Genomic DNA, 27,385 nt, shown 5'->3' with positions numbered 1-27,385 from the left:
TTGTAAGGGCCATAACTTTAAGCATTTTAGACTAGTACTTTGAGACTTAAAATAATATAATGGTGCTAAAGGAAAGGCTCAATTTTATAAAAATACTTTTTACTACTTTCCAAACCGTAATAAAACGATTTTTCGATATTAACTAAACGAATACACTTTTAGTTTCACCCCGTATATAGAAATAAATGTAATCCAATCGCAAACCGTGTTTAAACACGACAATGCTTTTTAGAAAATCATTTTACCAAATACAACTTCTAAATCTCTACAAAGTAAGGGATTAAAGTAATCTTGTTTAAAAGAGAGCTTTGATGTCGCTCCTAAACTCTAATATGGTTGTCATGATGTGGAATAAATGTGGTATCGATTAAAAACGAATTTCTGACGACTAAAATAAGTACCTAAAATTGTATAACCACACTGTTTAGTCCTTATCGATGTTGATTGCTTGTGAAAGAGAAGAAAAGAAAATAAACTGTCATAAGTAGTTTTTATTTTATTGGTTGCTATCTTTTTAAGATTTTAAGACCATTGCTGGGCACAGATCCCTCTACACCTGGGAGAAGACCTCGAGCAGGTTAAGCTACTCATGGTCACCCATCCAACTGCTGTCTGCACCCGACGTTGCTTAACTTTGTACATCTGTCACCACAAAATTTTAGTAAGTTTTTAAAACTAATTTACTTGTGGAATATTTACTGGACAGAAAAATAATTATAAATAAACAAACAAGTATAAGCTTTTTATTTACAGAAATAAACATAATATTACAATATGCACTTAACACGATGATATGAATTAGCTAAATAGATCTTATACTAAAATACCAAACATCACTTCAAAATCGGTATCCGTTTCAGCTGCCGCTCAACTTGTCTGACCGTTTTCAACTTTATATCGGGAACTTTGGAGATAGTGTACACCGCTCCAAACAAGTTCACACACGAGAAGATATAGAGAAGTGTGTACACACCAATACTTTCTTTCAAATATTGGAATGTGTGAACGTGTATTAGCTTCAGTATCTGTGAATATGTGTAGATGATACCTAGTGTTTTTGAACGGATCTGAAATTAAAAAAAAATATAATTAGTAAAGGAAAACTAGTAATTTGAAATTAAACTTTGCTGCTTTCAAGGTTTTTATAAAATTGCTAAAAAATCCAATTTAACCAAAATAAGACTTTTATAAATGAAGTAGTGATGGGCTAATGGTTGAAACTAGGTTCCTGGATCGAGGAGTCCGTAGTTTGAATCACAGGCACGCATCCCTGCGTATTATAAAGTAATGCATGCAATCAATTAGTTAATGCCCGGAAATCCTTAAAAAAATCCTTTACAACAGATAAAAAAATGTTTTACTTAATTAATTATTGCTTGCTCTGATTACTCAGCGAATTATAAAAGGAATTGCTCTTCAGTACTTTGCCTTCATACTCAGGACAAATCCGAATAAATTCGACCGAATGGGTACCCTACTAACCACTAACCAAACTTGTCTAAAGTTACTTAATATTACTTCTCTAAGATAAAGTGGTAGCAAACTTTTTTAATATATTATGTCATAAAGTGCGTAGTCTACTTGATGGTAAGTGGTCAATATCCTTACTAATATTATAAGTCCGAAAGTAACTCTGTCTGTCTGGTTGTCTCTTCTTCACGCCTAAACCATTGAACCGATTTTAATGAAATTTTGTACAAAGATAGTCTGAGACCCGAGAAAGGACACAAGATAGTTTTTATCCCTGAAATCCCACGGGAACTAGGGATGGCGATGTAAGATCAATTAATCGGAGAATCTATCTTTTGGACCAAAAAAATCGATTATTTTAATGGATATTAGTAAGAATTAATCGTAAGCTAGGCATTTGATCAAGTGATGATCTTTAGCAAAGTTGTTGTCCATGAGCCCACGAAGGTTTCAGAGTTGGTACGACCAATTTACGCCAGATGGCGCCACTGCCATTCCAATGAAGTTACGAATTTTCAGTTTTATGTATGTTAGTATGTCATATTATTTTCTTTTAAACGCGGGCGAAGCCGCGGGCAACAACTAGTCACTTATATATCTGTATCAATGTCATATTAAATAGATATTTAGGCAGATGACAAATGCGCTGTTATTAAATGTTTACAGACGCAATAAGTAAAATTATTACAAAATAAAAATTCTACAAAATTATTGATATATAAATTACATTCATAATTAATAATAATTAAATATTATTCCTTAATGTAACGCCCGAACGTAACCATTTCCGTTTCAAATCGTACCGCCAATTCCCCCGACCGTCCGCTCGGTAACGACGCGACAAGTACCGAACCACCCACTTAACAGCGGTGTTTATCTATTTTTGATACTTGTTCATTATAATATAATGTTTTAAATAACATTATATTATTATGAATAAATATAAATCCAGGGGGCATTCGACCACCTGAGAATCTTCCCGGGCAAAGAGGGTATCCTCGAGACCCGAATTTCCTGCCCACCGCCCTTATGTTGACATTGCCGCAATATATGTGCGCCCGGGGGGTAAGACGTCCCAGTGTAGCTAACGCCAATCGTTTGTGCCTCTCATCGGGCATAAATAAGTTTTAATTCAAAAATGTGAACTTACCTCTATGTTCAGAATCTCCACCATTATAACAGCGGGTATGCTCCATGCCATGCCATAACTAAAGACCAGGATAGCCAAGCACACGATGGGAACCCATCGGAACTCTGTCACCGTTAAATCAGCCTGGGTGTACACCGCCAGCGTTCCCATCGACAGCACCATGGTTGAATAGGCGAAGGTCAAATAATACTGGAAGTAAAATTTTCATGTTACAGTCACATCACACTGATTCATGTATAACATCATCATTATCAACCCATTACTGTCACTGCTGGGCACGGGTCTCTCAGAATGAGAAGGATTAGGCCATAGTCCACCGCGCTGGCCAAGTGCGTATTGGTAGACTTCACATACCTTAGAAAACTTTTTTTAGATTTCTCAAGTGTACAGGTTTCCTCACGATGTTTTCCTTCACCGTTTAAGCAAGTGTTAATTAATTTCTAATAAGTAAATTATTTTGAAAAATCAGAGGTGCGTGCCTGGATTTGAACCTCAACCAATTGATCAAGAGGCCGAGTTTCTTAATAACTAGGCTATCACTAACATTTGGAGTACATATTCGCCTATAATCCCTATATTATAAAAAAATGAAAAGTTCTATATAATTAAATCTAAAAAAATATTTTTGATACAAAAAGATACAATCTCTAAAGATGTATATATTTTCACAAACATTTGCCATTATTATTACCCTTTATTATATTTTTAGAATTTGTAAGATAGGAAGAATATTTTTACCGATTCCAATACATCCCGTATGGTCTAGTGGCTATTATACCTGGCTATCACCCAGGAGGCTCGGGATCGATTCCCGGTACGGGAATTCTCAGATTGAGCCTTGTTTTTTCTTAGTTTTTATTTCATACTAGTCGTACGAAATCACACGTATTTGCATGCGTAAATTATATCGCAAAAACAATATAAACTTTCACAAAACTCCTTTTTACGCCATTAGAGATTTAATATATTTTAAAATACAAAATATACATTTAAAAAATAAAAATACAACCGACTTCTATGTCACTACAAATTAATTAATAATTCAAATAAGTGTTGCTTTATTACATAGTTATGAAATAAAGTGCGCAATTTTAGTTCCGATATGCTCCACCGGAGCGCTGTATGTGCGAATTCGTAAACGTTGAACGTTTTCGAGTAAAAGTAAATCTCATACTAAGAGTACAGAATAAGAATAAACTTTAAGATATGGATGGGGAATTTGCATTAGTAAGTATTATACCGGTATTTTAGCATTTCCATCATATCCCGTATGGTCTAGTGGCTAGGATACCTGGCTTTCACCCAGGAGGCTCGGGTTCGATTCCCGGTACGGGAATCCGTTAACATGTCGCCGTCTTTTTATTTTGTCTTTAATATTACATTTTTTTATATACAAATTAATCCAAAGAAAATGTATCAAAATGTATTTAATAGTCTATAAGTAAAATCATTGTATTATAAAAATATTATTCTTATTCTAATTTTTACTACTGTTACTGTACTATTATATAATTTCAATGTATTAAATTTAAATTTAAATTTAATTTCAATATATTTAATTTATCTAAGTTCTTATGAATTGTATAAAATTGTATAATGTATATTCTTAATTATATTTAATGTAAATTGTAATCTTAATCTCATTATATATTTTAATTTATTAGAGCGACAATTCTGTGAATGCCGTGTTCACCTTTCATTGTGGGTACACGACTTATTTATCTAACTTTTGCAATGTAATTTATATAAGTGTATGCTACGTTGGTGAACCTTTAATAAATAAAAAATATTATTTCTTTTGTATACAACATTTTCAGAATGTACCCTGTAAACATAGATTAGTAAAGATTACTCACTCCTAACAAGAAAATGTACCCAGTTTTGAGAATTGAAATAGTTGCGTAAAAAAGTTTTGCCACGTCTCCGTGCTAAAATGTCCCTAAAATATTTGAAATAATTATTTATTTATTACGTAAATTACGTAATTATTACGTAAATTAGTTATTTATTCGTAAATTTTCTCTAAAAATATTTTTATTTGTCAAGGATTCAAAAAAAGAACTTACTAAAATAAGCCGTTTGTGGCTTCATTCAATTTCAAGGCGGCGAAGTATCTTTACTAATCTACTCGTATGTCTGTAAATACTGAACGTTTTTAAAAAAATAAACATTTTTTAAAAACGTTCAAACGTTCCGTACCCATAGGGTACACTATTACTAAGCCTCCGCCGTCTGCCCGTTAGTCACATAGATGTGGATTTATCTTATGAAGCGTAATAGAAACTTGAAATTACAGAGAAAAAAAACTTATAAATAACAATACCTATAAGGCGTACAGAAAAATAAAACAAAAATAGTCTTTACTTAAATAGACGAGTCATGTTTTTTTATAATATAGGAATAGCAGACGAGCATGCAGTCCGCCTGATGTATGTACATCTGTAATCAACCCCCGATAGGATTCGATATTCTTACCTAAGGTCGGCCACAGATGCACCGCTACACCTGAAGACTAAGCTGAAACGCTGAAAAAGTATGTCTTCCTTACTACACCATTCAAACCAGAACACAGGAGCGCTTAACACTGCTGTTATTAGGCAGATATAGGCGTGGCGGTGGTGCCGCTACAGTCGAACCACAAAGGGTTCTACCGCCTTCAAATTATTGTAGGTGGGTTGACCTAGAGAACGGTGAAATATTACAAGGATCCAAAGTACTCCGGTACTGGATATGGCAATTGTGGTAGACGTTTTGTTTATATTTTTGTTATTATAAACAAATAGTTACTCACTCACTTTTCTCTCCAGGAACCTCATGAAGATGACGGTGGTGATGCCACCAGCGCTCAAGCACACAGGAACCAGTATCCTGTCAGGGTCTGCGGTGGTTTCCAGCTGCTGCAGCGTCTTCTCCTGGTCCAGGAACACGATGGAACCGCTGAATACCATCACGGTGTAGAGGACCAGACCTATTTTGGTCGCGTCAAGCCATATTTTGTTCCTGTCTGTGAAATTATATAAAGTTATTTTTAAGTTTTGTTTATTTATTTTGTAGCTCTGAATATAGAAATGAATTGCGTCGCCATAGCAAATTGTATGACTACACCAGCTCGCTGCAACTTCAGACCGGACTAGCAGTTTGGCGCGGCCTATACTACTATAATCAGACATTTCAATTTAAAACTCAGGCTACCCGACCTCTGATTGGACTTTGGTCATTGTTAAAAATCGATCTGTGGTAGGTAAAATTTGGATAAATTGAATATTAATAACGAGCGTTGGTTGAAACGTGTAAGTATTTATCGTTTATCCCCTTCATAGTAATTAGGCAGAAATGTAATCGCATTACTAATTTTTCCAAATCTAAGTCTAATCCTTGTAGCAAACCTATTGCTTTACCAACGATTCCCTTTATATTTGACTAGCTGACCTGGCAAACTTTGTACAGCCTCAAAATCTATTTATCAAATATATTTCATATAAAATATAGCCTATGTTACTCGTGGATAATGTAGCTTTCGAATGGTGAAAGAATTTTTAAAATCGGTCCAGTAGTTTATGAGCCTATTCATTACAATCAAACAAACAAACAAAGTTTTCCTCTTTATAATATTAGTATAGATAATTTGCAAACTCAGGACTGAAGTATTAATGCCCTTAACACCAGGTGGATCGGAATCCATAGCTTTCATAATAAATCATTAGCTAAAGAAAAAATGCTTATTTCGTTTACTTCCTTGCAATACTTCAAAGGTTTAAACTCTTAAGAAACCCGACCAAGAGTAATATTCCCATTTATAAAGACTGCCCCTAATGATGCTATAACAGAGAATGGACTATAAATATAAGTTACCACCGATTTAACATAAATTTTTATGATCCAGGTTAAATTCTACCATTTTTGCCATACGGGGCGTCATTTTCATAAGTCACACGTTTTTGGTTATGAAAGGGTTTTTTGACCTGCACCCTTAGTATGATTTTTACGTTTTGACAAAAATTACTGTTTTGGTATTTGTTCACGTATTTGCCCATACATTTCCAATCAACGCCCCCAGCGGATTGTATCAGAACTGATTTGTAATGTTTGGGAAATACGTAAACAAAAACAAAAACAGTCATTTTTGTCAAAACGTAAAAACTCATACTAAGGGTACAGAAGTCGATCGCAAAAAGGGGTAACATTGCATTTTTATCTTTTTTAGAATATAGCAAACGAGCATGCAGTCCACCCGGTAAGTAGGTACTGTCCATGGACATCTGTAACCAACCCCAGATAAGACTAGATTCCTAGATGAGGTCAGCCACAGGTGTGCCGCTTGCCCTAAGGACTAAGCTGGACCGCTTCGGAAAATTATGTCTCCCTTATCACACCCTTTAAATCGGAACACAGCAGCGCTTAACGCAGCTGTTATTAGGCAGAAATAAGTTTGGCGATCGTATTGAACCATAAAGTGTTCTACCACCTTCAACAAATTTGAAAAAGTTGGAATCGAAATACTGATTTAATAAATTTTGAATTCAAACGAGTTGGATATCGAAACATCGCTTTGAATTTTAAATTCGAAAAAGTTGGACATCGAAATACCGATTGCATTTTGAATCTGAAAACGTTTTTCGTGGATTGTAGCTTGGTGTAGGCGTCTATAGTCTGATTCATAATTAGGTGTCCAAAATGTAAACAAAGGTGTTTCAAATGGTAGTTTCTTATTTTTGACGATATTAAAGTAATACAACAGTATTAAAATAATAATCTAAATAAATTAAAATTAATTTACATTTTTTATTATTTATATTTGTGATCGAACTCGAATGTTTTCTCATTTTCATGGCGCATCTGTTAAATTGTGTATAATTGTTAAAGTTTTAGTTTTTTGTTGAGTTTATTAAAGTTTTTGACAGTCACATTTCTTTGTTTACATTTTGGACACCTAATTATGAATCAGACTATACAAGATATTTGTTGTTCGTAACGCAAGAAAAGAATCTAAATTCGATTCTTACTTAGGTAAAGTACGTATCCTAAGTTTAAAATGGATTTTCACATAGATTTCCGCAAAGGAACGCTTGATATTATTAATATCTATTTAATACGTTTCATTTACCCACGATTTACAGATGTAGGCTACAGCTGAACTCCCGAAGGAAATAACTTAAAAGTGCTTATGTTATATTGGCGTGCAAATAAAGTCTGAAGTTTAGGAGTCCGTATGTTATCGAAAATATTTTATACTCAAGCATCAATATTAATATTTCTAAAAGGTTTTTTGACTAAAATTCGATAAACTAAGTTTATATTTTTGTATATTTTCATAAATATTATGATGGTCTATAGTGTATGGACACTGATAACCTAGTGGTTGAAATTCAGTCTTATTCAGTGTCCCAGGTTCAAATCACAAGCCACATGTAATTGTTCTAAGCTGTGTCTATTAGAAATTAATTTACACATGCTAATTATTACGGTGAAGGAAAACACGGCGAGGAAACCTACATATCTGAGAGATTGTTAATAAAAATCTCAATTATGTGTTATGTCTACCGTGAAATAGTTTATTTAATTCTATTTCCATCCACGGAACCTTTTACTCACAACAAGATCACGCTTGACTCTCCTTTGAAATACAGATGCATAGCAAATCCCCAGCCTCATATTATTAAGCATATTACACAATAAGTAAATAGAAAATATTGTTAAAACCACGGTTGCACTTCTTTTACCGCGAGCGATTTGCGATTTTATCATAAGGGCTGTAGCAAATATGCAACTTGTCGGCGATCGAAGATTTGACTGCTTTTCAAGAACATCATACAAAAGCTATGTAGACGTTATTGTTAAAGGTAAATAGAATTAAAGAAACTATAATTGATAGCAGCAGTTTGATCGCGAGCGATTTGCGATTTTTTCATAAAGGCCCTAGCACAATTGCTACTTTTGTTGGCGATCGAAAAATTTGCTTCGGAAGATTCACACATTGATGTACTGGTCGCTACTTTTGTTCTATATCCATCATCATCCATCCAAGCGCAATTTTCACTACCACGACCGAGCGCAGCAAGTCTTTTTTATTTTTTTATAATTAACCTAACGATAAGGCAGACGGGCTACCTGATGGAAAGCAGTCACCGTCGCCTATGGACATTCGCAACACCAGATGAGTCGCCAATGCATCTCCGGCTTTGAAGGAGAGTTCTTTTTACACCCCTCTTCAAGAGCCCCATGTCATAGTCCTGAGGGAATACCTCAGGAGGAAGTTCATTCCACATTTTGCAGGTACGCGGCAAAAATGACCGTACGAACCGAACCGTGGAGGACCGCCACGGGTCAAATTGATGTGGATGGAACCTCGTTGAAATTATTGCGTTATATAAGCATGCATCAATGCTGCAATCACCAAAATGCATGCATATTGTAATTATGTATGCGTAGCATGAGTACTTGGGCTGTTATTCTTCGCGCGAGAACACCGCGCCGTAATCGTTTCAATACAAATATTATTTTAAGGAATTTTACTAAGAGCTTTGTAGTAGGCACTAGTTAACTTTGAATATTTAAGAATTTTACTAAGAGCTTTGTAGTAGGCACTAGTTCAATAAGAACTTTGTCCATTAGTACACCAGTTTACTCATAATTAAATACTAAATCTCTTCTTAGTACAAAAATCTCTGTCATATCTCGATGTATTGTACTACACTTTAAGCACGGTTTTTTAAAACTATTTAAGATTCCAAATTACTTACATATCTTTAAAACATTGGTGCCGTTCATCTTAGCCCTTTCGCTCTCGTCCTTAAGTTTGCTAACTTGTTCGATCACCAGCTGATTGTCCCCATCCACACATTTTAGTTTTGCCAGATTCTCGGTTGCTACCTGTAAATTAGTATTTACATAAAAATTGATATAACCTTTTCATTTTCGACTACGCTGGCATTAACCAGGATTTTTTTTATAATTATTTTTTTAATAATAATGTAGAAGTAGGATATGAGCCAGTAGCTCCTACTGCCCATGGACATCTGCAATCAACCCTGGACACAACTAGATTTTCATTTGAAGTCGACTACAAATGCGCCGGTATTCCTAAGGACTAAGCTTGAATGCCTCAGAAAAGTATATCTCCATTACCACACCTTTCAAACCAGAACACAGGACTTAACACTGTTGTAATCAGGCAGAAATAGGTGTGGCGGTGGTGCCGCCGGAGTCCATAGAGAGCCCATAGAGAGCTCTACCACCGTTGCCTCACCTCATATCGGATGCCGGCCGATATGACGTGACCATCTAAGTCCTCAGCAGTAGCAACGCATTTGTTATCTTCAGGTAGTCCCCAGTTCTATTGAGTTGGTTACAGCTATTCATGCTAGTAACCATTTATCATTAGATGGAATTGAACTGACTTCGATGAAATATTCTCGCGAAAAAAACATTTTTTTATAATATAGGAGTAGCAGTAGCAGACGAGCTCGCAGTCTACTTGATGGTAAGTGGCATCGCCGCCCATGGACATTAGTAATCAAATCCAGATAGGAACCAGAACCAGAACACAGCAGCGCTTAACGCTACCTACTGTAGTAGTAGAAATACGAGTAGGTGTTCCACAAAGCGTTCTTCGAAGTACACACACCACACACACACAATTGAATTACCAAATAGGTAATTTTACAAATGAATAAGATCGTCATGAAATTAAATGTTTTTTTTTTTGCATAAAACAGAAGAATCTATAATGGACGTTTAATTATTATTACAGACAGTTTAATTATTTAAGAGATCGCTGATTAGCGATAAGGCCGCCTATTATATTGTTTTATATTAGTATGTTTTCTTTATTATTTCATGTTGTGGGTACAATAAATTATATATTATATTATTATTATAATAGAAGACCTAGCAATTATAGTAAAAATACATACATATAATAATAAAAGAAATTACCCTCCAAATTGAGTAATAATAATTGAAAAACCTACATTTTTTCCACTTAGTGCGTAAAAAACTGTTGAAGTCGGAAACAACAATTATACTCGTTTGAACCACAAACAATGATAATCGAATCGTGCGCTATTCTTAACGCTATTCTTAAGAATAGAATAAATCGATTATCGAATTACTAGTAAACAAAATCACGTGTATAGTACTAAAGTAGTGAAGTAGTTGCGCTTCATTGGACCGGAACGGAAGTGACGTCACAAAACGTGGTCATCGTCCATTCATTGTAGGTAATCAATGTTATACAATGTTCGATAGATGTTGACAATCTGTATTAAATGTCTATCGATTGACATAGTGGACTTTTATCAGGTACTAGAGGTGCTCAAAAATATTGAATTATTATTTTTGAATTGAATTTATTTATTAATTATTTTGATAACTTAAATTACTTTCTACTTTTTAGTTCGATAAGCAATAAAAGCGTGTTTTTTTAGTTTTTCTATACTATGTATATATGTTTTCTATATATTTATTTTAAATTTGATAAACCAATGGCCGAAACTCATTATTTTGCTCCTGTCCGTCTGTCTATCAAAATTGTCTTCCTTTTAAATATAATTATATTTGAGTTTACCAGACACTGAATTCAACTGGGATTTCTCTCTATTTTTATTTTCAAGGAAATCTTCAATTTTTCGTCGTATCATGTTTCATTCGTCTCTATTATTTGTTTTACTCTCATTTTGCGTGTAACTCGAGAACCACTTAACTTTGAAACATGAGCCGGGATTTGAGGAAACTTGCTGATAAAACATTTTTAATGACAAAAATGTTAACGAGCTTTATAAATTCCTAACGGAGAAATACCAGAAATATTACCGAATTACAAAGACGCAATTTCTAATTATAATACCTTTTCTGAGGTCTATCACGAATGATTTGTTACTCCCTGAGAACAAATATGGGATGACTCGTATTAGTACCTATGTCTTATTTATCACACTCTTCAATCCAAAACACAGCAGCGATTAACACTGCTGTTATTAGGCCCATTCCTAGGTCGGAAGATGGTTCCTCCAGAGTTGAAGTACTTGGAATTCTACCTGTCCGTTTTAGTTTATGATCTCTTGATATCTCGGTTTCATCATTATGTACTGCTTTCAAAACAAAATCCTCACCTCCAACTTATTCTTTATCACCAAGTAGCTGGGCGTCTCAATGGTCAGGAATACCGCTAGGAACTGGAACAGCACTAGTCCAGCCATCACGTACAGCAGTGTCTCATCCGTCATCACCAACTCCACCAAGTATCCCGCTGACGTCATCAGGGCCATGAGTGCCACCATCGACGCTCTAATCTCGTCAGCGCAAATCTCTCGGATATAAATTGGTAGGACAGTGAAAAGGCCCCCAGATGTTATTCCGGCTAAGATGTGGAGCATTATGACTGTGATTTCGTTTGGGGATAGCAACAGCGGTATGCAGGAGATCTGTAAATCACTTTTGGTAAATTTATGGTGTAACATTGAATTTAAATGACTTATGGGGTATTTATTTACAATATGCAAATAAAACATTAAATTGATCACTAATTGAAGTAAAATGAAATTAACTATATGCTTGATATAAAAAAAAATACAAAATGTACATAATATATACAAATTGAATGTCATTGGATAACATACCATGATAGACTTTTAAACAATGTGCCAGTGGTAAAACAGTTTCGATTTGACTACGACAATATCACCATAAATCTATTTCTGCCTCGAATGTTTCAGCTTTATCTCTATTGGTTGGTTGCAAAACAGGCTTGTTTCAAGCATTCTAATTTCCTCCTTAAGAAGCAATGTTTATTTTGAGGACTTTGGACTCGACATGATATACTGAATGCTTATCTGCCTTTTATTAATATAGTAAATTGAACCGATTCTGCTATGATATTACGATCACGGGCAAATTATTCGGCAGAAAGTAACTCACTCTTGGAATAATTAACAATGATTGGATAAAAATGATTTTACTCACACCTTGCAGCATAATCACAACGTAGAACCCGAACTTCCTCCCCCATTTGTCGATGATGTAGCAATGTACTGGCGCCGAGCAAATGGTCCCGACGATGAGCGCCGTGGTGCTCCATGGTACATCATCTGGTATACTAAAGTGTCCAGAGTGAGCTGATGCTGATAGAGACGTTGTCTGGACTCCTTGCGTGAAGAATGGGAAGCTTACTGAAAATAATAAAAATATATAAATTAAGGTATTATGCGATGCAATTATCAAAACGGCAGGTTATGGTTTCAGACCTGTGACCTCATTTGTAGATATTGTCCCATTGTGGTCAGCCTGAGGCTAATTGATCATAGATCATACTATACATATTATTATGCAAATTGAAGTAAAGTAACAATAAACGGTATCCTTGAGGACTAAGTTGGTTAGTCTCATTTGTCTAACCAACTTAGTATGTCTTAGCAACAAGATCTTTGGAATTTGATTATGAAATAATAATAGTTCAAAAAACTAAAAAAACAATGTGAGCCGTCACGGGACGCCTGGCAGATGTGAAACATCGACATTATTTTGTAAAAGTAATATGCAGAAAAGAACATATTGTGATAGGAACTAAATATGTCATAGTGATAAAATAAAATATTACGATTTTTTTCCAGATAACGATGACTATTTATTGAATTCGATTGCACATGGCGACGCGTCGCCACACCGTACACACTACTGTATATAGACTTTATATATATACAATCGTATAGCGTGGCCACGGCATGCGTCGCCACGCCAGAAATCGGTTTTACGTGCGGCTATAGATGTTTCACATCAAAAACACGCTTTTACTCAAGTGTGGGGTGCTTTTCGAACCTGATAAGTGGAGCACCCCACGCCTTTTCCACGATTATACTATTTACTGTTCCTTAATTGATTCTTAGATTGAAAATTATTTTCTACTTTTTAGTTGATTTTATCATAAAAGCGTGTTTTTTAGTTTTTTGAACTATAATTATTTATTATTTTTTAGTATTTGTTGTTATAGCGACCACCATTATGCATCGTTTGTAAAAAAATCAAGTGTCTGTTACGATTTAAGTGATGTGTGTGTTACGATTTAAGAGATAAAGCCCAATGACACACGAACAGACCGCAGAGGGTTTAATTTTACCCTTTGAGTACGGAATCCTAAAAATCATTCTAAAAGATGGCTTTATAGATTTGTTTCAGTACATTTGAGTTATAGGGAAATAACATTATTATTTTTCATAGCTAAAAATCAATCTAGTAACTTTGCCTGTACGCTCCGCTCCATAAGGCGCTTTCTCTCGCCTCGAAAATCGTTAATCCTGAGGATGTTGATAAGGACAATGGTACAAAATTATTAAAATCGTGTATTGTCATCGGTTTTTGATAATTCTTCAAAATTTTAAAGTAAACTGAACGTTCAAAGTGGATAGAAATCGGGCTCAAAGATTCCGTTACAGTTACGTACATACATACATACAAACGTACAACCCAAGCTAATAAAAGCGTGTTAAAAAATTGTGACGTGAATTTCCTGATCATTATAATCATCAATCAATTTGCGAAATTTGCTGTTATTTTTTTTAAATATAAGGTAAGTTTTGATGACACAATAAAATATAATTAAAACCTCAAAAAGAGACCACGTTAACAAACTCAACAATATCCGATTTTGCGGATGAGAAAATTGATCCTTAAATTATTAAAAAAATCAGCTGTAACATCTTCATGACAACGTGATAAACTAATATTTTAGGCATTATTTGGCTTATGGCTTATCGGCTTATTTGGCAACATTACCAATGTTGTGCAAGAGGTTGACGCAATGAATAAAACGTTTACCGAGATGATGTCAAGATAAAATTTGAAAGCAAAATATTGTCGAAAACAAAAACATTCTCATACCACGCCAGGAGAAAGGGAAAAATAAAATTCAAAGTAGATTTTTCTAAAAACTGTTTTTGAATGTCAATATCTTAGTAGAACTCCTCGGGAGAAGAATCACTATAAAACAACTTTCTCATGAAAGCATTTTACTCATCGATATACTACTAATATGATTTTACTGAACTATACATCTTTAATCAACCAAAGATAAGATTGAAGTACTACTCGATGACAGTTTTTAACATCATGTTAATTAGTGCATCGTAGAACCGCGAATGGATACATACAGTCATTATAACTATAAATTTTTCCCGATAAGTTACATAGACTTTCTTACGTTACAAAGTTTTTTAGCAGGGGAGTCCATGATGCTAAATGTGTACAAACTTGGGCGTCCTTGGAACCTATAAAATTCTGTAAATTGTAGATTAGATGTAAGAATGAAGAAAAGGTTATATGATATTTTTCATGATTGCGCTCGAGACACTCCCGAAATCCCCTCTTGGGCTCCCCAGCTATTACTTTATTCATATACGACTGATAACTAAATACTAATTGTAACTAAATACTATTGATAATATTATTATTAAAAAACTTATTTTTATCGGACTGCGGAAGGTAATGTTTTCGGAGTGTGTATATCTTATTGGCATACCTTGCCACTCAAAAAGCTAGACGGATTTTAATATCTGAAGGGTCGTTGAATTCGTCTAAAATTGTGTAACATAGGCGGAATTACTTTTCTTTTCAGTTAATGATTTTACACAGCCGTTTTTTGTTTTTCATATAATAACTGGTATAATGTACGGGTTACTTAACTATACTTTACTAATGTTATATTTCCTAAGTACTTAAATATTGTATACTTATTTTTTCACCTTAATAAGATACTCGTGGAAGTATGACGGATATTGGCTTTCAGAACCGGATGTCAATAGAATTAGATGTCAAAGAAAAATAAGAGAAAAAAGAAAAGTATCTTGATGTTTATTACAAAGAATTCTATAGGGATTTTCCCTAGACAAATACCGGTTTGCGTTATTTTACTTAAAGCAATGAATGGTGATTGAAACTCGGTCTCTTAATTAATGATTTTTCTATGTTATGGGCATATTACAAATTAATTATCACGTGCTTAAACGGTGAAGAAAAACATCGTGAGGAAACCTGCATACCAGATAAATCTTTAAAAAACATGTTTTCAAAGGTATGTGAAGTCTACCAATACGTACTCGGCCAGCGCGGTGGATTATGGCCTAATCCTTTTCATTCTGAGAGGAGACCCGTGCCCAGCTGTGGGGCACCAATGGGGTGATGATGATGATGGGCGTATTACAAGCTGAAGACAGGGTGGCATGGATGTAGATGTCAGATCATTCACTAAGGCCTACTAAAACAGGCACGACCTTCACCAATTAAGAAAATGACGAAGAAGAATAAGGGTATTAGAAATTAAAAATGAATTTTAGGTACTAAGGTACTATAACAATGAAGGAAAATATCGTGACAAAACTTACACACCTGAGAGAACTTTATAAAAATTTGTCGAAGGTGTGTTGACTACCAATTCGCATTTGACTAGCGCGGGTGAACTATGAACTAATCTCTCACTCTGAGACGAGACCCATGCCCAGCAGCAGGACAGTAATGGGCTGACGACAATGACAACCTTACTTTATTGGAAAGAATCATCTTCTTCTCCTTGCGGTGCCTCTCCAACTAGTGAAGGCCATCAGCTGTCTAAATCCCTCACGGTTTTTTGAGAGACGAAATAAATAAATGTCCATGAGCATCAATTGCTTACCATCATGTGAACTAAATGCTCATTCGCTACTTCTATTAAAAAAAGACTAAATACGATACCACTATGAATACCGCCCAAGTTTGTCACAAAGGACATATAAATTGAAGTGACATTGGAGTTGAAAAGATAACTGCTTTGCAACCGGTTCTAAAGTAGCGCAAAGACCATAATAGAACTCCAGAGGAACTGTTAATTTAACTGCTATTAACTGACTACAAAAATGGTTATAGGTTTGTCTTGCATTTTTGTATTGTACTTATATCTGCTCGTAGTTTCTATGAGCGCAAGGTTTTTTATTAATAGGTGTAACAAACCGATGGTCAGTCGCTACTGCCGCTTATGGACATCTGTAATCAACCCCATATAAGGTAAAATTCTTACCCAAGGTCGGCAATAGAAACGTGACCCCTTGAGAACTAAATTTAAATGGCTCAGAAGTCTCCTGTCTTCCTAACCCTCTAAACTACACCTTAGCAGCGCTTTACAGTGCTGTTATCAGGCCGAAACAGTTGCTACAATGTGGTCACACACCATCTAAACAGGCGTGGAGACTTTAAAGTCTTAGACGCCTGAGAGTTCTGTAAAAACGATCTCAAAGCAAAGTCTACACATTTGCACTTAGCCAGTATGGTGGAATATGACCTAAACCCTTTTTGCTCTTCGAGACCTTTTTTAGTTGACTAGGAGGGAAACCTTAAAAAGGTACCCGGTTCCGTGGGAGAGATACCCGGTTATGTACTATTTTTATCTGGCTCTGCCCTGGAGGAGCACTTTACGCTTCTAGAACTATACTTTGAAGGTGGCAGATCCCTTTGTGGTTCGACTCCGGTGGCACTACCGCCACACTTATTTCTGCCTAATAACAGCAGTGTTAGGCGCTGCTGTGTTCCGTTTTGAAGGGTATGATAAGGGAGACATACTTTTCCGAGGCATTCCAGCTTAGTCCTCAGGGGTACCAGCGCATCTGTGGCCGACATCAGGTAGGAATATCTAATCCTATCTGGGGTTGATTACAGATGTCCATGGGCGGCAGTAGCCACTTACCATCAGGTGGACTGCATGCTCGTCTGCTACTGCTATATTATAAAAAAAAAAACCCAGCAGCGGGATAGAAACAGCCTTATAATAAACAATAAACGAACCTCTTAAGTAACTTCGACTGGAAGTGTCAATAGGCCATTCTAGACCAATTTCGTAGACAAATGTACGTCATTGGACACAGAAAAATATATGTACACCTAACTATGACCTCTATTCCATTGACATAAGGGATATATTTCTGTAATCGGTGTTTCAATTATAATTACGCTATAGTATCAATTGCCGCCTAATTGCTAACTGGCCTTTGACCAAATGTAGATCAATCGAATAGCAATACAGTTTCTGTTATATAACTTTGTAACCATGTAACTTGTTCTAATAATTAATGTTATTAATAATAAACTTTTCTTTGATTATCGCTCACTAGGAGCGAGGGATAGAAATGCCGCCATTTTGGATTATAATAAAGTTCTGGTCTTTAAATGTGTTAGAAAATCTTCGTGATTCAAATTCGGAGGCAGCATCGCCACACCTATTACTGCCTCATAACAGCAGTGTTAAGCGCTGCTGTGTTCTTGTTTGGTTGTTTGGAGCTGTGTTCTTGTCTGTGTTCTTGTTAATCTTATCTGGGATTAATTTAGCCACTTACATCCTGTGTGCTACGTCTATAAAAAATTGTTACCATTTTGATTTGATTTCACCGTTAATCATTTTGCGGTCTTTTAAGGTCGTTCGAGGTATCTATGTCTTCCTTACCACACTCTTCAAACTTATAACACAGCAGCGCTTTACACTGTTCGTATTAAAACAAAACGAGACCCTAAACCTTGTACTCCATTTAATCTGCCTAGCTTAGGACCGAATCCTCTGATGGGTGTAATGATAAAAAGTGCCTCATAATCGTCGAAGATTTTATGAGGTGGAAAGAAATTGGCGATACCGATTGGGTTTCTCGACATTTTGTGCCGTCTGCTTAATGGTTTCTATCTTATTATATATACTCGTAGCTCTGACCTGCGGTTTCGTAAAACGCCCGTTATTAATATCCAATTTGTCCAATATTTTGCTACCAAAGATCAAAACTTTTACTTTCTAGTAGGCAGATAATTTCAAATGTCAATCTTGGCAGAAAAAATATTAAATAGATTGAATATTAATAGCAGGGATAAAATCCATGAAATATCTCTAATATCTATAAATATAATAAATATAATAAATATCTCTATAAATAAATATAATAAATATCTCTATCTATTCTCTCTCGGGACGATCAGTATTAAATAATTGTATGCCTAATGCATCTTTCCATGAGATTATGCATAATGTATGTAATACTGAATTAAAGAATAATACAAGCTTAGTTATCTTTATAGGAAATAGGGGAAATGTGAACAAAAAGCATTTATTACATTACTTGGATACTTTGTTAAAACTTAATTTAAAGGAAATTGTAATGTTTACATTCCCCTATAGTAAAAGTTTGCCAGTCGAAGAGAATGATATTAGATATAAGTTAAATATGACTTTGCACACTGCAATGTGCAATAATAATAAATTTCATTTGATTGATACTAACTCGTTTAGTATGAATTTTTATTTGACAGGGGATAATTACTATCTACCTAGATTTTATAAAAGACGGATAGCTGTTGTGCTAGAATTTTATTTTGACATTTCTGCCAAAAACTTGGCAACCAAACCTGCTTCTATTGAGCAGAATAATAATTTAAAATTATTGACATCCAATAATTTAAATTTGACATTGGAAAATTTAAATTAAATGATAGGACAACAGAGTGCACCTCTGGCAAATTATTTAATTTACAACCATTGTCAAATAGTAATTCATTTAATAACATTGACATATCAATAAATAATTATGTAAGTAATTCATATGAATATAATAATAATAAGCAAATTAAGAGACATATTTCAAATAAATGTCTTCATATGGGTAAACTTAGTAATAATAAAACTAGCAATAAAAAGTTTTCATCTCTAAAAATATTGCACCAGAATATCCAGGGTTTTTCAAGTAAGGAGCTGGAACTGGAGTTATTTTTAGAGAGTAACAATTATGATATAATTTGTTTAACAGAGCACTGGTTAAAACAAGGTGAAACACAAATAAACTATATAAATCACTTTATTGCTAGTTCGTTCAGCCGTGAGTCAGCTATCCATGGTGGCTCATTAATAATAACTCGTAAAGGTTTAAAATCAAGAGAACGCTTGGATATAGTGGGGCTCTCGGTTGAACGTGTTATTGAATTATCATGTGTCGAGCTGGATAGCCTTATTGTGGTTAGCGTGTATAGGCCCCCTAACATAGAAACATTTTCTAGATTTGAAGGTGTAATGGAAAATGTTTTGGATATTATTTGCAAATGTAAGAAATATGTTGTTGTTTGTGGTGATTTTAATGTGAATATTTTAGAAAACACCACATTGAAAGTAAAATTACTTTCCTTATTTAGATCATATAACTTAGAATATAGTTTTTTTGAGCCAACCAGGGTGACTTCATCCTCTGCTACTTGCATTGATAACATTTTCTGTAACTGCTCTGTAGTTGAAAAATCTATAATAAATCATATTAAATCTGATCACAAGGGGCAGTCTGTCCATATCCAATACAACATATTCAAGGAAGGGAACATAAAGTTTCTTCATAGACCAATTACAAGTCACCGTTTATTAAAATATAATAAAGTGCTACTAAATAAGTTGTCAGTTCTGAACCATAGCACTTGTGTTAATAATTTATATTCTGCGTTTTTCTCCACAGTGCACACAGAGTTTAAAAAAATATTTTCTGAAGTTAGGTATGAAAAGAGTACTAGACTTAGTTTTTGTGAATGGGCTACTAAAGGTATTCGTCTAAGTAGAAGTAAACTTTTCGAGCTTTATAGTGAAAGAGAGAATAACTGTAGCCCTCACTTCAATGAATATGTTCGTAAATATTCTAAAATATTTAAATCAGTTTGTATGACAGCTAAATCCAAGTTCATACATAATAAAATAAAAAATGCTGATAATAAAATTAAAACAATTTGGAAAATAATTAATGCCGAAACACGAACTTGTAGATTAAGTATCAGTAAAGTATCTCTTACTACTGAACGTGGTCAGATTACCTCAGATAAAGAAATTGCACAAGAATTTGAAACTTTTTTCTCGAATATACCATTTAATACTACTAAATTTTTAAAATCATCCCCAATTAAAGCAGTGACCATCCTTAAAGAGAATTTAAGTCAGTGTCACATTAAATTTAAATTTAGACATATTTTAATTAATGACATATTAAAAGCTTTTAAAGAATTAACTGTTAAAAATACAGAGGACATTTGGGGAATGTCAGTAAAAGTTTGTACATCAATCATTAAAACTTTAGCTCCCTACTTAGTCACTATTTTTAATATGTGTGTTGATCAGGGCTGTTTCCCTGATTTAATGAAACATAGCAAAATAATTCCATTGTTTAAGGCAGGTGATACTAAAGATCCCAACAATTATAGACCCATCTCAGTACTGCCTGTTCTAAGTAAAATTTTTGAAAAGATCCTCTTACACCAAATGTTGCTTCATTTTAAACTAAATAATCTTTTACATCAAAAGCAATTTGGCTTTACTAAAGGCCGTTCTACCACAGATGCTGGTGTTCAATTGCTGCGACATATTTTTGATTGTTGGGAACAAGCACATGATGCTATAGGTATTTTTTGTGACTTGTCTAAAGCTTTTGATTGTGTTGATCATAAAACCTTATTGTTAAAATTACAATATTATGGTATTCAGGGAAATTCTCTAAAGTTGATAAATTCTTATTTAAACAATAGAGTCCAACGAGTGCAAGTAAATGGAGCATTATCAGCAGGTTCTAATATTAAAATAGGTGTACCTCAGGGCTCCATCCTAGGTCCGTTTCTATTTTTAGTTTATATAAATGATTTGCCAAATGTAGTAAAGGATTTATCTGAGGTTGTTTTGTTTGCTGATGACACTTCCTTGGTGTTTAGAGTAAAACGACAATCACAGGATATGTACGATATTAATGAAACTCTTTGTTGGATTCAGAACTGGTTTGATGCAAACAACCTACTCTTAAATTCTAATAAAACTAAATGTATTAAATTTATGCTACCAAATGTAAGGAGTACGGGGATGAATGTCGCTCTAAATGGTGAGACTTTGCAATTCGTCAATGAAACTGTTTTCTTGGGGATTACCATTGATTCTAAACTCCAGTGGGGTCCCCACATCTCTGCTTTGTCCAGCAGACTTAGTACTGCAGCTTTTGCAGTCAGAAGAATTAGACAGTTAACAGACATACCCACTGCCAGACTTGTCTATTTCAGTTACTTTCACAGCATTATGTCTTATGGCATTCTACTGTGGGGCAGTGCTGCTGACATAGACTCTATATTTACTATTCAAAAAAGAGCAATAAGGTCAATATATAGTCTGCGGCGTGGTGAGTCCCTAAGAGAACTGTTTCCCACTATTAATATATTGACGGTGCATAGTCAATACATTTATGAAAATATTATGTATGTAAGAAAACACACTGATATGTTTGAAAAAAATAGTAACCACCATAACTTTAATACCAGAAATAGAAATAAATTAGCAATTCCTAAACATAGATTATGTAAGGTGGCTAGATCTTTCGTGGGCAACTGTATTCGCTACTACAATAAAATACCCGACCACATTTTGAATCTCACAGAAAAAAAGTTTAAACATGTCGTTAAACTAACGCTATGTAAAAAAGCGTACTATAAAGTAAGTGATTATTTGACTGACAAAACGGTGTGGTCTGAATTAGCTCCAGCTCCACATGTACCATTACGTTAAGTTAACATTGTCAAAAACATTTTTTTTTAAAAAGATGTGTGTTATGGAGTTTCTTTCGCCGCTTCTTCTCCATAACGAAACACCTTGTGAAGTGGTGGTAGTTGCTTTGACTTTCAAAAAGTGATCTGTAAAGAACCTATTTTGAATAAAAAATTTTGATTTGATTTGATTTGATTTGATTTGATCTTTTTTGTAGCAGAACCCTAATTATCTTAATGTAGATAATTCCACATTTACTCCTCATTATTTCATCGTACTGCCAGCATAAGGTCCATCAAAATCAGTCAAGCCCTTTCGGAGATAAGACTATTATCTAGCCTAATCTCCGAAAAAGACAAAGACGTCTTTTTAACACTTTTATAAACTGTTGAAAAGCATTTTCTAAAAAAAAACAGGTATGGGGTCGTTTTAATCAATGTACCGGTATTGACATTTTTATAGTTGCATATTTATATAAATCTTTTCATTTTTTATGTAATACAATACTTGTATATTGTTTTCATCGAAAATAGATCCCTTCAAGCATTAAAAGGAATCAAATATCAAGATTTCGAGATTTCGAGATATGGATTCTTTGAAAACGCTTAATATAGGCTTCAGAAATACTGGATGTTTAGAAATTCGCCCATTTCTTCCAACTTATATCTTTTGTGATATTTCTTCATAATGATATATTGTTTCGCATTACCAAGAAATTGATCATTATATTTATTTCAATAAAAGTATTTATTTATGTTGTTTTTCCTGGAATAACTAGGGAATAGATTGATTCGTCTAGTGGTCTCATTCAAGTATGTAAGATATGTAATGTAAGACCGCGTTTCCCAACTTGTGGTCCGCGGACCCCTGGGGGTCCGCGAGTATATGTATGGGGGTCCGCTGTGTTATCTCTGGACCATACATAAATCGCTCATTAAGTGCAAAAGTGCCGCAAAACAAAAAATCAGCAAACCAGTTTTATTAGAAAAATGTGATCTAAGCACTCGATATTTAAAAAAAAATAAAAAAGATGCATCCAATGATGTATAACACTATTATTAATCTATAAAAACAAGAAAAAATATATATTGTAAATTGGTTATTCAAATTTTGTTTTGGTTCTCCTGTAAAAAATTGTATCTGTAATAACTAAAATAAATGCCTAATCCGTTTTTTTTTTGCTGTTTATTTTATTAAGGGGGTCCGTGAAAACTGTGCTTGATATCCCAAGGACTGAAAAAGGCTAGGAAACGCTGATGTAAGATATCATTCAGAGTCCTTAGTCCTTAGTCCTCGGGAGTAGCGGCGTATCTGTGGCCGACCTCCGGTACGAACATCGAATCCTATCTGGAATCCATTACAGATGTCCATGGGCGGCAGTAGCCACTTACCATCAGGTTGACTGCATGCTCGTCTGCTACTCCATATTATAAAAAAAATAATTATAATTTCTTATTATTATAATTAATCAGATAAAAATAGAAATAACGAATATGTTTGTGATAATGTACGAACAGAGTCACAAACGGAAGCTAGTCAAGTATCTCATAATTCCTGTAATCTGGTTTTCAATGAGATAGAGATATCGTTACTATCAGGGTATTAAGATAAAATGTAATCTACTGTTTCACTGATACGATTCACGATTGCGTGTTTGATTTGGTTATTTAATTTATTTATTTTCTAGTAATTATTATAAAACAATCCAGACTGCCCAAACAGCTGACAAGGGAAATAGTTTAGCCTAAGGCACTCCCGCAATTTAGATGAATCCAGCGACACCTCATATGTTAAAATCCATCAAGCCATTGAGTTGCAAAGCGTGCCAAGAAGACGTAAATAAATAAATAAAATCAAAAACATTACCTTCCGCAGTTATATTAAAAGAAAAAAAAGAAGTATATAAGGATGAAATATATGGGAAATGAATTTGCTGCCTCTATATAAAACTAGCTGACCCGGCAAACGTTGTGTTGCCATATAAATAAAAAAATGTTAAGGGTGAACAACCCTATCACTTAGGGGTATGAAAAATAGGTAGTAGCCGATTCTCAGACCTAGTGAATATGCATATATAATTTGGTGAAGATCGGTAAAGCCGTTTCGGAGGAGTACGGTAACTAACATTTGTGATACGAGAATTTTATATACAAGAAGATATAAGCTATGCTATATTTATCCATAAAATCATGATTGAAAATAGTAATTGTTGATAAATGTATTATGGTTTGAAGGGTGTGGTAGGGGATATACTTTGCCGAGGCGCTTCAGCTTAGTCCACAGGAGTAGCGGTGCATCTGTGGCCGACCTTAGGTAGGAATCTAGTCTTATGTGGGTTTAATTTCAGATGTCCATGGGCGGCAGTAGCCACTTACCATCAGGTGGACTGCATACTCGTCTCCACTCCTATATTATAAAAAAAAACTGAAACTGTCTAGCATTCGCCGTGACTCGCTCTAATATAAATAACGGAAGGAAATAAAAGTTCGGGTCTTATTCCCGTGGGAACCTCCGGATATCAGAAAAAAATATCTAAAACACTCTTGAATAGATTTTGTGTATAGGTATATAAACATATTTTATACCTATAGTCAACATTTGTTCAACGCTATAGTAGGTACGATTTCTACCTGAAACCGACAGCGTTGCTCTGAAGACTAAGATGGTCGCCATGTAAGTCAGCTGTATAAATAATACATGTTGTTACAGTCACATCACACTGATCCATTTATAGATCTCATAATTGCTGATTGTTGATCATTTACGTCAATTTCAAATACGTTTATATTCTTACTAGCTGACCCGACAAACGTTGTGTTGCCATAAAAAAAAATGTTAAGGGTGAACAACCCTTATCACTTAGGGGTGTGAAAAATATATAGTAGTAGTAGTAAAATTAGGTGAAAATCGGTGAAACCGTTTCGGAGGAGTACGGTAACTAACATTGTGACACGAGAATTTAATATAGAATATTTTTCTTGAATATGCAGTCTTGTTTTGAGTTATGAAATGTCATCTGATTTTCTTTGTCTTTTGTAATGAAACGTTATAAATAAGTGAATAAAGATGAAGATTATGGAAGAATGTATATTTTACACTATTATACAATAAATAAATAAATATTGCATTTTTGAAAACCCTTCTGAGAGTTTTAACAATAGGAACTAACGTATGGAGACTCCTACGAACTATATATAAGCCTTATATGTAAGTCAGCTGTATAAATAAAACACACACATGGAATATTAGCGATAAATTCTATGCCCACCATAATGTGTGGTACACATTGTGGTGGTCAAACATTTAGGCGATTATTTTTAGATAAAAGTAAATAAGTCAGCCGTATACTTACATGGAACACATGTAAATAATGGTCAAACTTATGGAAGATTATTTTTAAATAAAAATAAATAAGTACTCACACATAAAAGACAAGAAGTACTGCTTCCAAACACACCCTTTAGGCACATCTTGCGTGATTTCCAAATTCTTTGAACTTATAGTGAAAACCATTTTGACACCACACTATAACTGTACCATTGTTTTTAACCGAACACACAACTATATAACACACGAAAATAAACACTGAAATGTATTTATCATGAGATACCGCTTTATAACAAAGAGCCTAACTACAAAACGACTTGCGGATGCAAGAGACAATAATAAAATGTTTGTGTCTAATCTTTTGAATAAAGTAAACTAATATATGAATCACATGTAAATGCAGATAGCCTAGTGATTGACGCGGAGTCTAAGTCAAGGGGTCCGAGGTTCAAATCTTTTCATGGTTTTTAAGGTTCAGATATTAATTTTACTATGTATAATGAATGAAAACATAAGGGGACGGGAGGAAACCTACACATTTAAGGGTTTAAAAAAGTTCCCAAATGTTTGTGAAATCTACCAATTTATAATTAGCCAGCGGTGGACTATGATAGAAACTAATCGAATCATCGATAATTATGGATTTCTATTTAAAATTCCGATTCACTTTAATTTCATTTTAATTGCTACAAATTACCTTCCACAATAAAATAAATGAACCGAACCAAATTCAAGGTCAAATGGAATTAAAGTATTATTTAAGTAATTTAATTTCAAATAACTATTTCACATGTGACGGTTTGCTTTATATTTAATTTTCTTATTGTCAAATATCATAATTAATATGATTAAAATAATTAAAGTTCATAATTCGTCTAATACATACATAATTATAAATTGATCTAATAAATATTGTATTGTATTACAAAATGACGCGTTTTGTATCTTTCTCGCTCACATTTAGTCAAAGTGTGAGAGGTAATTATAAATACCGGTTTTTAGATAAATTTTCTTTGTCAGCGGGGGAACTTTTTATCCTAACTTTTTGAAACAAACTTCTTTAACTCTTATAAATACACAACAAAAAACAACTGAAGCAAAATTATTTGCATACTAATTAAAATTTGCTACGCTTCATAGCGGCTTTGTCTAATATTAATTAGGATTAAAATCAGACCTTTCTCGAAGGAAATTCTAAATAAAAATATATAAGAACACTCTTACATAAAAATGCAAGTTTATGTATAAAAATCAAATTAATGTTTCCGCTACTTATCCAGATTTGCGACCAGAAACATAAATTAGTATATATATCGCAGAATATGAATATATAAATATCCTACGCCAACACAACGCAACACTTATGAGTAACACATAGTATGAGTAACACTTAGAATAAACGTTAAAACACTTGTAATTTTACTTTATATCCGAACTATAACAATAAACTTTATTTAATTTGCCTAAACAAACACGGGCAGGCGTAAGCGCAACGCGGCTACATTTGAATTAGATAAAGTGTACGTGAGCCGACTCGCGTTTGGGTGTAAAGACGTGTACACACTTCACATTGACTCTTTTAGGGTTCCGTAGCTAAAGGGTTAAAAACGGGGCACTATTATTAAACCTCCACTGTATGTTAATCTGCCACAGGTATATCTTTTATATGAAATAGACAGACAAGTGAAATTTTACAGATTGTGTGTTACAAAGGCCACCGAAACAATAAGTACTAAAATATAAAAAAAAGTTGGGAATAAAGAAACTTCTTCTACACAAGGAACAATAATAAGCACACGCTCAAAATGTTCACGATGTAAAAACATAAAGAGGTGGTACGGAATCCTCAACACTTGAGTTCGCTTCGCACTTGACCAATTATTTTATAAAATTAAAAATTC

General features: G+C 34.1%; 1 protein-coding gene and 2 non-coding genes across 9 annotated transcripts; 2 read left to right on the top strand and 1 right to left on the bottom strand.

Moving 5' to 3' along the window:
• Positions 1 to 727: 727 nt before the first annotated feature.
• Positions 728 to 26,985, bottom strand: LOC140756613 (facilitated trehalose transporter Tret1). 7 transcript variants are annotated; one of them, XM_073092148.1, is made up of 8 exons: positions 26,662 to 26,985; positions 25,580 to 25,718; positions 12,581 to 12,786; positions 11,731 to 12,042; positions 9,361 to 9,490; positions 5,416 to 5,624; positions 2,621 to 2,809; positions 728 to 1,067 (listed from the first exon to the last, which is right to left on the bottom strand). In XM_073092148.1, the coding sequence occupies exons 2-8, from the start codon at positions 25,668 to 25,670 to the stop codon at positions 834 to 836; spliced, it is 1,371 nt and encodes a 456-aa protein (XP_072948249.1). In that variant the 5' UTR covers positions 25,671 to 25,718; positions 26,662 to 26,985; the 3' UTR covers positions 728 to 833. The 7 variants fall into 7 exon arrangements, with proteins under 7 accessions (XP_072948249.1, XP_072948247.1, XP_072948248.1 ...); XM_073092146.1 differs by having other exon boundaries at positions 25,580 to 25,742; positions 26,709 to 26,985; XM_073092147.1 differs by having other exon boundaries at positions 26,709 to 26,985.
• On the top strand, positions 3,372 to 3,443 carry TRNAD-AUC (transfer RNA aspartic acid (anticodon AUC)). Its single transcript has one exon. It is a non-coding gene; the product is annotated as a tRNA-Asp (tRNA).
• TRNAE-UUC (transfer RNA glutamic acid (anticodon UUC)) lies at positions 3,885 to 3,956 on the top strand. The gene has a single exon. It is a non-coding gene; the product is annotated as a tRNA-Glu (tRNA).
• Positions 26,986 to 27,385: the final 400 nt, after the last annotated feature.

This window comes from Epargyreus clarus, unplaced genomic scaffold (assembly GCF_041222505.1).
Source record: "Epargyreus clarus isolate Ecla_fem2 unplaced genomic scaffold, WU_Ecla_fem_2.2 ptg000035l, whole genome shotgun sequence".
NCBI lineage: Eukaryota > Metazoa > Arthropoda > Insecta > Lepidoptera > Hesperiidae > Epargyreus > Epargyreus clarus.
The sequence above is the reverse complement of the archived record's forward strand: the minus strand, read 5'-3'. Positions and strand labels throughout refer to the sequence as shown.